Below are 18,606 nucleotides of genomic sequence, written 5' to 3'. Positions count from 1 at the left end.
AACAGCCTTCCAAGCCTTATTATCCAAAGATTTCAAGAAGGCTACCATTTGAGGTTTCCAGTAGTCATAGTTAGATCCATCCAGAATTGGTGGTCTGTGTACAGATCCTCCGTCTTTATCCATAGTACCAGAAAGTAACGTCCCAAGATCTCACCAGAACCAGAGCAAGATGCCTACTCTGATACCAATTGAAATTCTGGTATCAGATATGAGATGTCGAAGGTAATGTCATGACACTAATATCTGAACAACAACTAAAATATAAACAGGATAAAAGACAAATAAACAATAGAACAAGTGACACAAGCAATTGGTAACCCAGTTCGGTGCAAACTTACCTACGTCTAGGGGATACCAAGCCAAGAAGGAAATCCACTAAACAGAATTAGTTCAAAGACTCTCAGTAAACAACTTCAAGTTACAGTCTTTTCACCTAATCTCTACCCGTGTGACTTCTATCTAAGAACTCTTAGATATGAGACCCTACTCACTCCCCCTCAATCACAGCAATGATATAGAAACAAATATTACAAAGAAAGAAGACACTCTTCAAGAACACATACTTGATCTTGCTTAAAAGCTTCAACCAAGTAAACACACACTCATGCTTCAAAGCTTAGAGTGGACAAATTACAACATAAAAGTTAGTCCAATTCAATCATCAATAAGATGAATGAATGGCTCACAATAGACAAGCTCACACAAGACTAAAACCTTGAAACTCTCTCACTATTTCGTTCGTTTCTTGTGTGTTAAAACCAGGTTTTACATGGCCTTTAAATAGAAGCTTTTGAATGGGCCTGGGCATCATAAAACCCTAAATCTATTTTCCTTGCGTATCTTCTTATTAACGACAGCTAATAATCCCTTGTTGGAAAATAGATCATTCTGGTTTTAAATCAAATTACTCCTAGAATAGAAAATTCAATCTCCACATAATCCCACACAGATTTGCATGAAAAGCGCAATCTTAAGATACATAACATTCAGACTGAATGTTTTGTATACACATGTCTTAACATTGGGTCTGACATCTTAGCTATATCCTGCACAACCATATTTAAGCATCCTACAGGAAACTGATATCACATGTCAAGACAACACGCATGACAACTTGTGTTAAATCTAGGTTTTACCAAAATTGATGCCAACACATAGAACCAACACTCATGGCCATTTATTTGGTGTTTTGATGAGGTTTTAAGAATTTGACAAACCATATTTAATTTAAATATATTATTTTAGTATTTTTAATTGGAATAAATTCCAAATAAATTTATTGACCAATTGTGATGACTTATTGGTGTTTGACTCTTGTTGTTGGGTGTCTCAACCTAAAAAAGGGAATGCGAAAAAACAACCGGCGAAAAAAGCAATGACAGAAGAGTCACCACTGTGCGTTATTTATCCCAAAGGAGGGAAAGGAAACGCTCGAAGTAAACCTGGAAAAAGGAAAGGAAAAGACAAGGTCTCGCAACCAAATCTCGGGTTCGGGAGTCGATTATGCGAAGGGAAGGTATTAGCACCCCTACGCATCCGTAGTACTCTACGGGATCCACTCTTGTTGTTCTTGTCTAAAGGGTGTGGGTTTATCTAATGTACTAGTTACTAAAAGAGGGGTCAAAAGAAAATGACTCGCACGGATGTCGCATCCACTGCATACGTATCTTATCTGAATATGAGAATCAGAGTCTTCGTAGCTCGGCTACCTATGGGTTAAAGATAAGTGTGCTCGGTAAGACGTCGCGTCTTATGCCTACGTATCTCATCTGGAATGAGAATCAGAGCAAAACGTAGTTCGACTGACCTATTTGTTTGTTTTGTGTTTTTTAGATGAACGACGTTCCTACGCAATCTACCGGATGCTCGACCTTTGGAGACTTACTCGCCTGTAGTAGAAGGAGTTAACGTGTTCTTAGGAGAAGACGAATCAATGAGTTTGTTTGTGTTTTAGGAATGCTCATGCAAAAAAGGAAGTCCTAGACGAAGGAACCGTGCTACCTTAATTGACATGCAAACGAGAGACTATACGAAGCCTAGCAATCCTATGGGGAGACGATCACACCGCACAAAATATGTATCATAAAATAAACACACCAACAAGGGGGGCTCAAACATACATGGGTAGGGCTTTAGTCAAGAGGGGTCATATCAACCTCGACAAACAAGCCATGGAAAGGTAATCAAATGGGCTCTTAACCATTGACATTGAACGTCAGGGTGAGCAGATCAAAAGGGTAATGAGGATACGACCTCATAGCTCTTAACCCTGGACAGGGTGAGTTCATGACAAAAAGTGGGGATTCAGAAAGGTGGAACCCTCTCCACTGACTGACCGGACAAGAGATCTTGGGCTTTTGTTCTGATGCATCGACACGTAGTGTGAGCTTAAAGAATGACACACTGAATAACGGGGGATTGACTACTAATCCCTTTTATCCGTCAATTGCCTCTTTATGGAGGTCTTTAGCATTGGTGCCTCTTCTTGGAGGTCTTTAGGCACAAAAATAAACACACAAAAGCATTGCCTCCTATCGAGGTCTTCCAGCTAAGAAAACGGTAAAATGCGGGAAAGATGTAAAAGGGGTCAAGAGATCTACCACACGGATAAAGATCCGAAGTAACAACAACTCAAGAGATAAGAAACCCAGAGGTATCTCAAGCTGATATCATCAAAGAAAGCAAGTCAGCAAAGCAATCAGAATAAATCTCCACAATGGTATCCCACAAATAAAGTGGAATACCAAGCGAGTTATCTCTTCAAAAGTCATCTGAGCCCTCATAAAAAACTCAACAAACGGGTTAGGATAACAAGATGGGGTGCAATCAAGAATTGCACAAAACGAAAGGATCATAGCAACAACAGTGTCCATGCTACAAAAAGCTCACAAAAAGCAACCAAGGGTGAGAGGCCTAAACCTTTTGTCAAACAGATGCATCAAAAGGGTATCAAAACCCAAAGTCAAGAGGCAAGGACCCACACATCAAGATATGACATACATACTAAAACATGTGCCCGAATGCAATAGAAAACATGTCACAACAAACACAAAATAGATTGGAGAGCAAACAGAAAAAAAGCAGCTATTGTCGCGATCGCTACTGCTTCGCTTAGCGAAGGCTTAGCGAAGCTTCGGTACAGGCTCGCCTAGCGAGGTGCTAGCGAATGCCTGTGGGTTTTGAGTTCTTCTTTGATAACAGCTCGATTTCAGGAACCCCAAACCCTATGGTATCCATTTCAGAAATTGAGTGATCAAACATTCAAGGTATTGTTCTACACGTTCATACACATCTACACCCACATGCAAAACCTAACGATACCCACTCTTCCGAATTCAACCATAATACCTCATGCTTCAGGAATTTCAAATTAAAAGCGTAAAGTAATGGGAATAAGGCAAACCTGATTGGAGAGATCGAATGAAATTGAATTGCACGGTTGGGTTTGCAGAACAATCTTAGGGTTTATATGAGATGGAATGGGTTCTTTGCAGATGAGTTCCCTTCAGTCTCTGGAGGCTGCTCTGAATTAGTTCTCCCTCTCTAGCCTTTTGTTTCAATGAAATTTATAATTTATAACCTGATTTTCGTGGATTTGTGGGCTCAAATGAGAGAGATCCAAGTCCAAGATTTTTCTGTTATATTTTTTTATTTTCAAAACGCGTGGGCTTCGCCTAGCGAAGAATTTGCTCACCTAGCAAGCATGACAGTTCAGACTCTGGTGGATCGCTAGGCGAACCATTCTGCTCGCCTAGCGAGCGTGACAGCTCATGTCATCTTTCCAAATTTGTAACCTGGGCGCTGGACCTTTGTTCCTTCAAGAGTAATATGTCGAATGATGAATAGGCCTCATTTGAACATGTTGGAAGTAATTCAAGTTATTCCCTAGCCATTTGACCTTCAGTTGACCAATAGTTGACTTTTGACTTCACAGTTGAATCTTGAACTGTACTGAGCCCATTCGATTGACATGATGAAATGAAATATGAAATGTTAAATGACCTAAAATGAATGCATGAATGAGGGGGGGAAATTTGAGGTGCTGTATTGGGCCTTGATCAAGGTTGATTTGACTTTTTCGAATTAATATCATTGGATTTAGGGGATTGATGGAATGTACATTCCATCTCCCAAAATGAATGAATGATATTAATTTGTAAAAGTCCTCATTTGATCAATTTGTGATTTCATCCATTCCCATCCCTCTTCATCTCATTCCCCTTCTTTATGCATTCATCTCATTTGGCCTATAATATCTCAAAGTCCTAATGCTAGTTGATTGAAAAATTTACATGAGTATGGATGTGATTAGGCCATACCTTTTGCATATTCTTTTTGTGTGTGGTATGTTTCATGAGCATAGTTCATAATATTATGTCTCTAACATGCAGTAACACCAAAATTCTATTCCCCGACCTCAAATAGTTGTGACTTCTACATAAGTCCAATTACGATTGCTTAACATAGCGCTAAATTTGTGACATAAAAGGCATACCATTCTAGTTACTGAGATCGTAAGTCTCCCCTCTTTCATGGTATTGTGTGGAAACTTGGCCTTTTTTCCTTCCTTTGGAAGATGTCTTGGTTCAAGGATCCATGCTTATGATAAGTGGGTTGAGTATTCTCCAAAGAATGTCAATGAAAAGCAAAAGCAAAACCATACTAACTTCTAACCTATTAACTACTAACTTTTAATTTCAAGTCCTTTACTTTAATGGCATTTAATTCTAGCTGTTATACATTTGCCATTGTTTATATCATCTTATTGTTTATGTTAATGCAATTTTCACTTTGTCCACTTGGACCATATTGTGATATATTTTGTTTGTGTATACTTTGTTTGTTTGTATGGTCTTTGACCATTAATGTACATAATAACAACAAAAACCTTAAGAAACTTTTGTGTGGACTGTTGGCTTGATCTTGGACAAATGGACTTAGAACATAGGAAACATTCCTATGCTAAAGGACTTGGCCAATGCCAACTTATAGAGAAACCAAGTGCTTGCAATTTGAAACTTCATCTGATACATCATTCAAGATCTCTCTAAGTTCATCTGCAACATGATCATTGTGAAGCTGTTATTTTGAACCTATGACTTATTGAATTCATCTGTTACACGGGTTACCTTGAAGAAGATCATGGAATGGATAAGCTTGGATGTGGCCATCTTTATTTGATGCCTTTCTCTTCAAGATAATATAATTGTGCATTTGTGTGTTGCTTGATTCTAAAAGTCCAAGGGAATTCTGGGTTTCTATTGACATTCTTGTCTATTGGATTGCTACCCATTTGGTCAGATCTTTTCAACTCTAAACTTTTAATTTTGTACATAGGATTAGTCTCTTCATCTTCTCCCCATTTCTTTAATTTCAAAATATCTCCCTCCTTTTTCAAAACCTTCTTTGATTGAACTTATTTTGTTCTAAACTTTGACCACTTTTGCAAAAAAGATAGAAACTTTGGCCTTATGCCATTGCATTCTTAAACTTCTTTTTGTTAAATCAAACTTGTAAATAAATTTAACTATAATTGACTTAAACTTTCAGAAAAGCCAAAAAGAACTAACTCATTCAAACCATTTTTAGGCCTTTGTACCTTTTAAACTTAATTTTTGTTAAAAGCAATGCATTCACTTTGAAATTTGTATCACGAACTACGAGGTTTTGATCCCTCATTTTTATGTTGGTACGTAGGCACAAGACCGAAGGTATTGCCAAACACAAAAATATAATTTATGAATTCTTTTCTCATCCCCCCACTCTATTTGTTTGTAAACATCACTTTGTACCAAATACATATGCATACAAAAAGGGCTCCCTAGGAGTACCTAGGACACTTTGGGTGCTAACACCTTCCCTCTATGTAACCAACCCCTTTACCTGTAATCTCTGACATTTTATTAGGTTTGATTTGAAAACTTCTTATTTTGGGTTTTGTTCGTACTTTTTCCATTTTTCCCTTGGAAACAATAAAAGCGCGGTGGCGACTCTTGTTATTTGATCTCTAGCTTATCCATAGCTTGATGATCATGAATTTACCGCTACAGATTTATTCAACCCCCCTTCTAGATCGGTACTATCGTCTAACAAGTGGTATCACGAGCGCCGGTTCATCTAGTGCTTCACATATAATGTTTTAGAAAATGAGTAATGATCCTAAAGGGGCGTAGAATGGAGCGCCTATTTTCACCGGTGAAAACTATAGTTATTGGAAAGATTGTATGTGTATCCATATCAACTCTATTGATAGGAAAGTATGGAAAATCATCCAAGATGGTCCTATAGAATTAACCATGACCAATGCAGATGGTTTTGTTATACGTAAACCTGAAGCACAATGGAATGAAGAAGATGAGGAAAAGTATAGCTATGATTGGAAAGCCAAATATATGCTCATTGTCGCCTTAGGTGTTGATGAGTATTATAGGGTTTCCCATTGTACTAGTGATAAAGCTATGTCGGACTCATTGCAAATTACCCATAAGGGAACCAATGATGTCAAACTAGCTAGAATCAACACCTTAACTCAAGAATTTGACCTTTCGCATTAGGAGGATGGTGAAACCATTGCCGATATGCAAAAGCGATTTTCTCATCTAATCAATCGGTTAAATGTTCTTGGTTGAACTGCCCCTAATGATGTTGCTACTAATAAAATCTTAAGATGTCTTAACAGGAATTGGCTACCAAAGATCATCGCGATTAAGCAAGCCAATGATCTAAGAACATTAGACATGGCAACATTGTTTGGCAAGCTTAAAGAGCATGAGCATAAGGTCATGAACCTTGAGAAACATGAGAAGAGTCAAAAGGAGGAAAATGAGGAGAAAGCTAAGGACACCGAAAGGAAGTCTATCACTTTAAAGACTTCAAGATATAAGTCATCCACCAATGATGCGTGTGAGAGTGAATCAAGTGATGACGATAAAGATTCGAATAAAGACATGGGGTTGCTCGTAAGGAGGTATAACCGATACCTTAGAAAGAATGAAGTACAACATTCGGATAAAAATCTTATCAACAATAGAAGACAATCAAAATTCTCGAATCAAGAGGCAGGTAAGACAACTAAGTCAAAAGGATCAACCTTAATTGCGGAAAGGTCGGTCATTATAAGTCGGATTGTCCCTTGCTGAAAAAAGAAAAATGAAAAGACAAACGTCATAACAAATATAGAAAAGGTAGAAGAGCATAAATTGCATGGGAGAGAGATAGTGAGTCCTCAAGCGATGATAACTCAAGTGATGAAGAAGAAAATGCCAATCTTTGTCTTACAGCTCATCAAAAGAAGAAAAAGAATGTAAGTCATTCTAAATATGATCATATCATTATTTAGAAAATGCCTTTAGTACTCTACACAAGGAGGCCAAGGAAGCTTTCAAACATCTAGCCTCAAATAAGAAAAATTTCTGTTATTTAGAAAAGAAGATCTCTGATTCCGAAAAGAAACTAGAAACTCTCAAGAAATCTATGATAGAGGTTACTAAAGGCAAAACTGAAGATGATAAGGGATTTTGGTTTGGATGGTTCGGATGTGAAACCTGTCACATTTGGCAAAGAGAGGTTAGAACTCTTCAAGCTAAATTAGACAAGGCTTTACAACCTAAAGTTACCTTTGTTATTGATCAATCACATTTTAGAAATAAAATGAATAATCCTTATCAAAAATACACTTATGTGGTAAAGGATCAAGTTAGCAAAAGCAACTCTCATCCTAACTTAAATTGTTTATATTGTTTCGAAAGGGGACATACTATTGCTAAATGTCGACTTAGGAGATTTCTAGTCCCTGTCACACCCCGATTTTGACCCCGATATTCATATCATTATTTCATTCATTATTTGTTCCTCATGATTTTGTTCTTCTAATATGGTACCCCTTTTTCATGAGCATCAAGTGGTCTGTCAAGTTGAACCACGGTTAATGTGATATTGCTGTCAACTGGGATGGTGGGCTGCATCATGCCAAGAAGTGCGAGGCTTCTGGATTTTGCTATGCTAGTTCTTCAACTGACATGTCTGGGCATTCAGGTTCTTCAAAAGCCAGGCAGACGATTCCTCCCAGTCATCTCGGTTCAACGGCAAATGTTGGTACAACTGGTCAGTCCAGCGGCATGGTCACTACAGCAAACACAACTGTGGCCCTGCAAAAAATTAAACCAAATCACAATGGTCACTATCAAAACCAGAATCAATGTTCTATTAAAACCACAAGCATTTGATGTGTTCTCAATGCTCCTCTTAGCGTTTCTGAAAATGGGGTTGTTAAAGTTCTTTTTTTAGCATGTCCAAGTGAAGAACCAAATCACCTGAACCATGAACTGATTTTGTTATGGTATTATCAATCAAGGTATTTTCTATTGAAGAGACCATTTCTATTTTCCACAGCATATTCACTTCCATTAGTTTACAAGAAGGAAATTATTGGAATCCTGTATCAGTTACATTTCCTACCTTTTCACTTGAATCACCACCATTTCCAAGTGCAAAAGCGAACTTTGCTTCTTTAGCTTCCATGCTTTCAAAAGGAATCAAAAGATGACTCTGTTGTTTACCTCTTTTTGTTGAAATTGAAATCAATAATGCATGATTGCTGGCGACGGAATCAAGGCGGAGGTATTCCATGGAACTTGATGAATTACTGAGATTTGAGCTGTGATTGTTGTTGCTCGCATTCCAGTGATTTTGATGCAGTTTGTTTGGTGAAGACAATAGCAAATGTCACAAAAGTCAGTACCCCAAAACAAAACAAAAAAATAAAAATAAAAACTCAACTCAAGTCTTTGAAAACAAGGAATCAAGAAGTGTTTAAATTGAGCATTTTCAAATACATCAGTAAAAGTGAGTTTTGCCTAAAGGTAAAAACGAACCTCCCACCGTGGCATGCGAACATTTACAGCGGTAACAAACTCATTAGAAAGTTCAAAAACAACGTTTCAAGGACTACAGACAAAAAAAATTCACCTGTTACCAACAGTGAAGTTTGGAGATGGAAAGGATTGAAGGAGGGACCACAATTTGAAAGAAGACAAAAGTTCCCCAAGCAACTTTGTACCATGAAAATTTTTGAATGCACTCCCGTGGTCCCCATTGGTTGGCACCTATAAGAAGACACAAACCCTAATTTTGGGGAGGAGCCGCTACTGTTCATGAAAAGAGGAGAGTTTTGCAGAGTTTTTCAAAAACAAAAACTCTAGAGTCCGAAATTTTTTAGAGTTGAGTGACAGAACTCTACAGGGAACCTCCGTTCTCACCGCGCTGGACCCGCTACGGATCATCACACATGTTAGAGAGCAAAAGAGCCGATAAAAGGGAACGCTCATAGGAGTTTAAGCAAAACATTTACATGGTCATCCAACCGTCGATCGACCCTGCTGTAATCGGATAGTTTTTGTCGTCGATCACCATTGCGTTTCAGTTTTTGTGTTTGCATCCGTTCATAGCCATGGAATGTTTAGAGTTTGGTCTCGAAGTCCAACCCTAATTCCGTTTTGAATTTATTTCGTGCTCGTTGCGGTTTGAGTTGCGATGCCGTTGTCGCCGAATCGTCGTTCTGTTACTCATGTTCCCAAAGAGACGTTCCTTTTTGAAAGAAAAGGTAGAAAGTTGCTTTGCCTTTTTTAGAGTCGCGTTTCTGTTTGAGAGAATAGGAAGGGTTTTCAATTTTACTGCGTTTGATCTTTCCAAATTTTGTTTGGTCTAAGTTTTAGTTGTCTTTTCCTTTTGGGAACAACGTTGGCGCCGTTTCGATTCACCCGGTGCCCTTTGGTCTTTCCAACTTTGTTTATTTTCCCATGAATGGCTTGACAGCTAGCCATTAATAAGGATGACTTCTAACCTTCTGTTCGCCTCCCCCGACAGCCACACGGCTAAGTTTGGTTGGGGATCCTCGCCTCCCCATGTAGGCCAGGCTGGAGCGGGTTTCTATAACCCGAACCCAAACAGTCCAAGAGACTGTTGGGCTTTCTTTCGTGCCAGGCCCATTTCATATTTAGTTTATTTTATTTTTCATTATTTTTATTTTTGGTTCTTGTTTATGTGTTTGGTCGTTGGTAGCTTAACAGCCGACAGCTCGTGGCCGAGTGGAGGGAAAGTAATTTTATCTCTCCCTTGTTTGTGAGTTTGATACCCATGTGTGGTATTTTGGCTCTTCAACATTTTAATTTCTTATATTTTCTTTAATTCTCATATTTATGTTTCAACCTAATTTCTCATATACTCATTTTTTTAATGTTTCCCTTTTTATTTATTTTAATTGGCAAAGCATCGATTTCAATTTATGGATTCAACCTCTTTCATGTTGTTTATTCCATGATTATTTTATCGATATATTGATAGTGTTTCGTCGTGTTATGATTGATCGCATATGACATTTTGATTGTTGTCAATATGTGCAAACCGGCTTTGAGCACATTATTTAGGTTTTGTGTGTCCCTCAATTTCCATCCGTGCAAATCCCTATTTTACTCCTTTGGATTTAATTTTTGATTATCTTGTAAATATAAATTTGTATTTGTTGCTTTCTTCACATGGCTTACTCTTGGTCCTTCTTACAATGAGACAGTTCTCTTGCACTTACACTCATGCATTACTTATTCGTTTGATTGGGCCCGATTTAATTATTTCTCCATCTTGAATCCCCATTCGACAAAATGTACCCCACTCCCTATGGCATGTAATAATTTTACTGTTTTTATTTCTTTATTGCTTGATTGTTTAGCTAGTCACTAACACAAGAATAAAATCAATTTCTTTTCAAAAAGATCAAAAATAAAGACTCGATCCAACATCGAGTATTTTCCCAATAAACAAATTAATCCATTTCTTCCTTTTTTTTCCAAACCACTTCATTCAAGTTCTTTCTCAACCGCTCATCAAATGCTTGATCCAACGTCAAGCCATTTTCATAATAAAAACTCAAAAAACTTAACTCATATTTAAAGACCCTTTCAATAAAGATGGAAATGGAACGTGGTGGATACCACACACTCCTGAGACTAGGGTTCGAGATGGATGTCTCGCCTATCTTAGCTCTCGTCATCATCCAAATCTATCCATTCTGTTTCTCCCAAACCTTCCTTCAAATTTCTCTTAAACCTCCATCAAATGCTTGATCCAACGTCAAGACATTTTCATAATAAAACTCAAAATACTTGATTCCTATTTAACACTTTTCAATAAAGATGGAAGTGGAACATGGTGGATACCGTGCACTCCTGAGATTAAGATTCAAGGTGGATGCCTCGCTCATCTTAGCTCTCGCCATCATTTAAAATTGTTAATGCGGTTTCTTCAAACCCTTTCTCAATCAAATTTAAAACACTTAATCCTTATTAAACACTTTTGCAAATAAAATGGAAATGGAACATGGTGGATACCATGCACTCCTGAGACTAGGATTTGAGATGGATATCTCGCCCATCCAAGTTCTCGCCATCACTCAAAACACATCAAACCAATCAATTCCTTTTCTCGCCGCCGTGCGATTGACCCTTCAAACCCTTTCTCAAATGAAAGGTACTTTGTTTCAAAACAATGCAAGGCAATGTTTCTCCACCTATTTTGGGTAGTCCAACAATGTTTTCATCGATTGACACAAAGTAGCTTTCGCTAAAATCGACCAACAAACAAACATTTTTCTACCCAGAACTACGTAAGCCTTGACTTCTCTATTGAGATACGTAGGAGCAGGATTTGTAAATCTTTTCAGGCCCACTAATAAAAAAACTTAGGTTTAGTCCTTCGTCAAAAATCCAAAAACATTCTCCTCTCTTCTATTCTTTCTTTCCCACCTAATAACTTGAAAAGCCTAACATTTCAAACTAACATTAATGCGCACAACTAACCTAACGGTTCCCATTGAGTACAACGGACGTGAGGGGTACTAATACCTTCCCCTCGTGTAAGCGACTCCCGAACCCTGATTTGGTTACGATGACCAATATCATTGTCGTTCTTTCTTGGGTTTTATCGATATTTCCCCTTTCCTTTTTAGGAATAAATAAAGTTCGGTGGCGACTCTGTTCGGTCCATCATTGCGAGTGTGTGATTGTGCTTCGCTAGGTCGTATTTCCATTTTTTCGAGGTACGATAGATGGCGACTCTGCTGGGGACATATGGTTCCCTAAGTGAGTCAAGCCTAGTTAGGATGTTTGTGTGCCTTTGTTTGTTTAATTGTGTGGCTTTTCCTTATTTATCGCTTTCATTATCTTTATTGTTATATGGATATGTTTGTTGTATATTGGTTCCACTGTGTGGGTACTTGGATATTTTGAATGAAAACCATGTGGGAAAGACTCTATACCCGAGTCTAGAGTGAAAAGACATAAGATAGGATGATGGTTGAGTAGTACAGACTCTCGAGGTGAATACTTCGTAAGGGTCGGTACGAGAACCTCACTTAGAGTAGATCCTTTTGCAAACATTGTCGCCCGAGGTGGATACCTCATAAACTTCAATATTTCAAAGCGGTCCGTGACTCTAAGGACCTTTTAGAACATTGAACCTTTGGCTAACTAGAAATGATGGTTGCGTAGTATGGATTCCCGATGTGAGTACTTCGTAAGAATCGGTACGAGAACCTCGCTCATAATAGATTCTCTAGATGGAGTTGATGATCGGAAAATATTTTCCGTAAGCGTCAAACATTCTTTTGAATCCATGACTCTGAGTACCCTGTCTAGAACCAAGTCGATGGTTGCGTAGTGCAGACTCCCGAGGTGAATACTTCGTAAGAGTCAGTACGAGAACCTCACCCAGAATAGATTCCCTTGATGGAGTTGACGACCGGTAAGTATTTTCCGTAGCGTCAAACATTCATGTGAATCAGTGACTCTGGGGATCCTTTGTAACAAAGCCCTAGATCACACCCAGTGAGAACCCCGTTTTGGAAAGCAATCAGATTTATCCATACCTCGGACCTTTCAACCTGTACCAAAAAAAAATTGCATCCATCCATTCATTGCATACGCATAAAAAGCAAAACTCTTAGTTTGTTTCGGATTGTTTCAGGAATCCAAGACTTGTTAGCAAAATGAATCCTGAGAGAAGAAGCACTTTTTAGTTCAAATACAAGAATGTGGACCTTGCCAGCCTGCAAAAGTTGAGTGCCAAAGTAACACCAATCAAACTCAACAGCTTTGTGCAAAACTATGGAAGAATTTTGGACATGCTAAATGAGAAGACGGACATGATGACCATAGTGACTATTGCTCAGTTCTATGATCCACCTCTACGTTGTTTCACGTTTTCTGACTTCCAATTGGCTCCTACCTTGGAGGAATTTAAGAGGATTGTAGGCCGGAACCCGAGGGATCATAATCCATTTTCGAAGTTTGATGAAGGTATTCCTCCCAAGAGGATAACTTTAGCTTTGGGTATGAAAGTTTCTGAAGTCGTGGACAATTGGAATGTGAAGGGAGCTCTCAACGGTTTTTCTAGGAAGTTCTTGGAAGATCAAGCTAAGAAGATTGAAAAGGAAGGGAATTGGGAAGCCTTCTATGTTGTGTTATCCGTGTTGGTATATGGGATAGTTCTCTTCCCAAATATCGACCATTTTGTGGACCACCTGGCGGTGAGAATCTTCCTCTCTGGAAATCCTGTATTGTTCCTCCTGGAAGACCTCCACTACGCTCTCCATGACCGTCATGAGAAGAAGGGAGGAACCATCTTATGTTGTGCGCAACTGTTGCATGCCTGGTTTAGATCTCATATGCCCGAAGAAGGACCTTTTGTCTCAAAGGAACTCAAGCCCTCCCAGAAGTTAGCTTCCCTCACCTCTAATCATGTTAAGTGGTATATCAGGGATTGGGAAACCGAGGATGTTATTGTCAGCATTGGAGACTTCCCCAATGTACCTTTAATAGGAACCAAGGGTTGCGTCAACTATAACCCCGTGTTATCTCTGAGGCAGCATGGTTACCCTATGAATGGCCCTCCAAAAGCTGAAGCTTTAGAGCCTTTCATCTTACATAGTGCTGAAGCAGATCATCCCATGGTGAAGAAGATCAAGAGGTCTTAGCAAGTAGTTATCAGAAAGAGTAAGGAGTTGGGTAAGAGAAATGTCATCGCTCAAGAGCCTTATACTTGTTGGGTTAGAGAGAGGGTTCAGATGGTTAAACTCCCTTTTCCATTTGATCCTTCTATCTATCTGTTGGTTCCTGAGCCAGAACCCATATTACCTGAAGATATGGAGAAGCTCAATGCCCATATCAAGGAGATGGAGTTGGAGAATGCTGACTTGAGGATTAAGCTCGGCCGAGTCTCGGTAGAAAATGGGAATTTGAAAGATGGTCAATAGAAGAAGGACAAAGAGCTTGAAATCTCCAACAAAAGAGCTAGGGAGTCTGAGGCAAGGAGAGAAAAGTTCGGAAAAGCGCTCTACAACACTAAATTTGTGTTCAAGTCAAAGAAGGAGGAGTTGGATAGAGCTTTACTCCGGATTCAAAAACTCAACAAGACTCTGGAATTAACCCTTGAAATGAAAAGGGAAGCACGACTGATTTCTGAGATTCGTACTCGTGAGCTGGAGAATACCATTCAGAAATACAAGGATACTCTGGAACGCGAGAAGCTGAGGACTGAAGAGTCAGAAAGAGTTTGCACACGGCTGAAATACTAGTTGGAACAAGCCGATGCTAGAATCCAGACACTTGAAGGTGGGGATCAGGATGTTGCCTATATGATGTTGCTAGGTGAATGCAGATATTATAGAAACCTCTATAGGGACATAGAGGTGACCAAGGTTGAAGACTTGCGCATCATTCAAGACCTCCAAGGGCTTTACACTGAGTGGAAGGGAAATTTTCTGAGGCTGTCCAGATTTACGAGTTCCGTCATGCGAGAGCTACCTGAGAAACTGCAAGAAGCTGATTGGTGCATGTGTCCAGAGAACATCCCGCATTAATTCTTTAATTTCATTAAATTTTGTAAGGCGATGTTGGAAGGGCTGACTACCGACCTTGCTACGGTTCGGAAAGCCCTTATGCCATAAGCACGTTGTTTGTATTTGAACCTTGCTATGAGTTAATGAAAAATCGCTTTTGAGATTCATTTTATTGAGTTTTATTTCCTTATTACTTTAAATATTTGCGAACAAATGTTGTGGCATTTATGAAATGAATGACTGAAACTAACCAAGAGTTTTGCAAACAAGATGCATCCATACATGCATTCATACATTTTCAAAATAGAGTCTCACTCCGCACTTTCTTCCTCCAGTTTCACGCTGAATTTTCAACACCAGTACAATACTCGCGCCCGAGCAAGACAGAGGATTGCTGAACAAGAGCAAGAGAGCGCCCGAGTTAGAGCTGAACTAGATGAGATCAAGGGAGGCATGTCCCAGATGAGAGAGATGCTGCAAGCCTTAACCTTCAGATTTGAGGTTCCGCAAGAGACCGTGATTTCAGAGACCACGGGCCCAACAGCGGAAGTCCAACCTCAAAGGACGTTACCCTCAACCCTTCCTCCGTATGGGCTACCTTACGACTTCGTCCCTCGAGCGGAAGTAATGCACGACATGGGGAAATCTGTCCAACAAGTCGTGCCATTACCGGTTTATACCGACGCATGCCCAGTCATCCATGTTGTTGCTCCACCAGCTGCCTATGCTAGGCACATTCAGCACTTTGAAGATCAACATCACATGTATCAGACTGTCGAATCAACCGTTGTTGGTGACGAAGTAAGGTTTGAAGATTTTAGAGAAGTAAAGGAGAACATGCAACTTCTTGAGAAGAAGTTTCGAGATTTAGAAGGAGACCACGTCTTTGGATCTGCCGCCAAAGAAATGTGCCTTGTATCTGGGTTGGTGATTCCGGCCAAATTCAAAACTCCAGACTTCAACAAATACAAGGGGCATACTTGTCCAAAGATCCATCTCATCATGTATTATCGAAAAATGGTTGCACACGTGGAAGACGACAAGCTGATGATCCACTGTTTTCAAGATAGCTTGAGTGGGGCTCCTTCCAAGTGGTATCTAAGTCTGGATCAGAATAAGATCAGATGTTTCCAAGACCTGTCAGACGCGTTCATAAAACACTATAAATACAACATGGACATGGCGCCTGACAGAAGACAGTTGCAAAGCATGTTCCAGCATGACAAGGAGTCCTTTAAGGAATATGCTCAGAGATGGAGGGAACTGGCTTCTCAGGTTAAACCACCTCTTGCTGAAAAGGAATTGGCCGAACTATTTATCGACACTGTCCAACCCCAATTCTATGAGAAGATGTTTGGAAGTGCTTCCTTAGGATTCTCCGAGCTTGTGGCTATAGGAGCTCGCGTTGAATATGGTTTAAGAAATGGAAAACTTGCGGCTGTAGCTGGAACTTCAAATGCTAATTGCCCAGCCTAAAAACCAGGTCACAACTCCAACTTCACAAGCATGTAACTTTCACCTCAAAGCTCATTTTGACTTGATTCTTTTTGCATCTTGTTCTACTCCATGAAGTGATCATTTGTCTCAAGGAAAATCAGAAAATGCACAAGTAGATTGGATTTGGCCTAAACATGAACATGGTGACCTAAACTGTGTTTTGTACCGTGACCTATAATGTGGAAACATGCCAAAATCAACTTGGGACCACTTATCACGCGTGCATACTTGTTTCCCATGACCAAAGTAATCTGATGATAACATAAAATGACTTGAAAAGCTCAAAATCATGAGTTTGGCACCAAAATTTCACACGGTTTGGGTCTGAAATTTTTCAAGTTGATTCACACGAATTCAGATCCAATTCACACGTATTTGAATCCTAACACATTCCCTATAAATAGAGGAAGCTTTTTCCTTCATCTAAAAGCTTTGGAAGCCAAAAAATCTAAAACCATTGAAGCCCGATACCTCAAATAACTAGTCACTCTCATTTTCGATTCAAGTTCTTTTGCTACCATTACTTTGCCCAGAATCCTTCATCGACATCATTTATAGATGTATGAAGCATTGTCGTGGTTTGAATCCTTCTGCAACCTTGCTTCTGGACACACCATTGTTGACTTTTGAAGCTTCAATCGAAAAGGTAGATACGAGTTGCCATTTCAAGCAAAGAAGTTATCATACTCTTCTCCTTGTTCCATTGATCAAAAGCCCTCTCCTACCTGAGATTTATCTATTGTTTTAGTCATTTAATTTTACTTTGAAGAGTTAGGATTCTTCACGAATTTGAACAAGTCCTCCCTGCTAATAGAAAATCAATTGCTCTGATGCAGGGAGACATTAATGATGAGGTGTTTAGTAACTGAATCCATGCTTGATTCATGTTAAAAACACGAATTCATGAAGTTGCAAAATTGAAAATCCGGAGGTTGAAGATGAAGTTCCTCACGCGCTTCAAAGGGAAATTCAAACTTCCTAGCCAATCAGAGTGTGCCACATAGCTATCTGTTATATTCAAATGTTTTTTATTTCTTTTTTATTTCATTTAATTCCTTTTTCTTCCAAAATTATTTTTAAATAGCTCCTTTATTATTTTTTAGTCCAACTTTTTTTCATAATTTCATAAAAATATTTTCTATCACATAAAATTTTTGTATTATTTTTAAAATAACTTTTGCATTTAATTCATATTTTTTTTCATTTAATTTTATTTTGACATTTTTATTTTAATCATTTTAAAATATTTTTTATCCCAACTTTTGAGGTCACGTCTCTCATATTTTTGTTGACCTCTCACGTATTTCTTGGACTTTTATTTTATGTTTTGACCCCTCTTTTACATTTTCTCTTTTATTTTCTTTTTATTAATCATTTTTAATTCATTTTTAATCATTTTTATTTTATTTATTGATATTCACCTGATATTTTGACTTGAGTTGATTGCTTGGTTAAAGATTTCTTCCGCATCTCAAATCATTGATAGATGGACTTGAGGTTGATTCAACCTTCTTTGATCTAAAACTATTGATAGATGATCATGAATCATCTTCAATACTTTTCATCAATGATAGGTTAACCCTTGATGTGCCATATTTTAAGTCCTTTGATTTATGGATAGAATGATCCTTATGTGATTTCCTTGATTCTCCTATTCACTCTTTCTGCTTTCATCTCTTCTCTCATTTTCAATCATTGTGTGACATGTTGCTTGAGATTAACTTTATGTTAATTCTCTAACTTGTCTAACACATACATTGTTATTGATCAGCCTCAGATAGGTATGGATTCTACATAGGTCTACTTAAGATTTCTTAACAGAATGCTAAATTGTCCTAACACAATTCATTAACCATTAACTCCTAACGTTACTTCTTGCTCTTTACATTATTGTCATTTAATTTTTGCCATTTAATTCAAGTCATTTAGTTTATGTCATTTACTTAATGCACTTTAATTTTATGTCTCATTAATCATCATATCACTTCATACTATATTCATCTTTCGTTATTCATCTATTGCTTCTTATCTTGTTTGATTGATCTGCTTGCTAATCTTAATGAATCAAAACATGATAAATCCATTTAGACTTGATCTTAAACCTATGCTTGACTTGGAGTGTTGAATACCTCTTTGGACTATGGACTTTGACTTAGTATTAGACCATTTACTTGACTTGGTGTGACCTTGGACCCTTGAACCTTGGGGACACTTTGACTCGC

The 18,606-nt window shown here is 38.5% G+C and overlaps 1 protein-coding gene across 1 annotated transcript; it reads left to right on the top strand.

Moving 5' to 3' along the window:
• The first annotated feature begins 13,192 nt into the window (after positions 1 to 13,192).
• LOC127130625 (uncharacterized) lies at positions 13,193 to 14,023 on the top strand. The gene has a single exon (XM_051059598.1). It carries the CDS (start codon positions 13,193 to 13,195, stop codon positions 14,021 to 14,023), a length of 831 nt encoding a protein of 276 aa, XP_050915555.1.
• Positions 14,024 to 18,606: the final 4,583 nt, after the last annotated feature.

Source organism: Lathyrus oleraceus, chromosome 3 (assembly GCF_024323335.1).
Source record: "Lathyrus oleraceus cultivar Zhongwan6 chromosome 3, CAAS_Psat_ZW6_1.0, whole genome shotgun sequence".
NCBI classification, from domain to species: Eukaryota; Viridiplantae; Streptophyta; class Magnoliopsida; order Fabales; family Fabaceae; genus Lathyrus; species Lathyrus oleraceus.
Note: the sequence above shows the minus strand (reverse complement) of the source record. Positions and strands in the feature narration are given on the sequence as shown.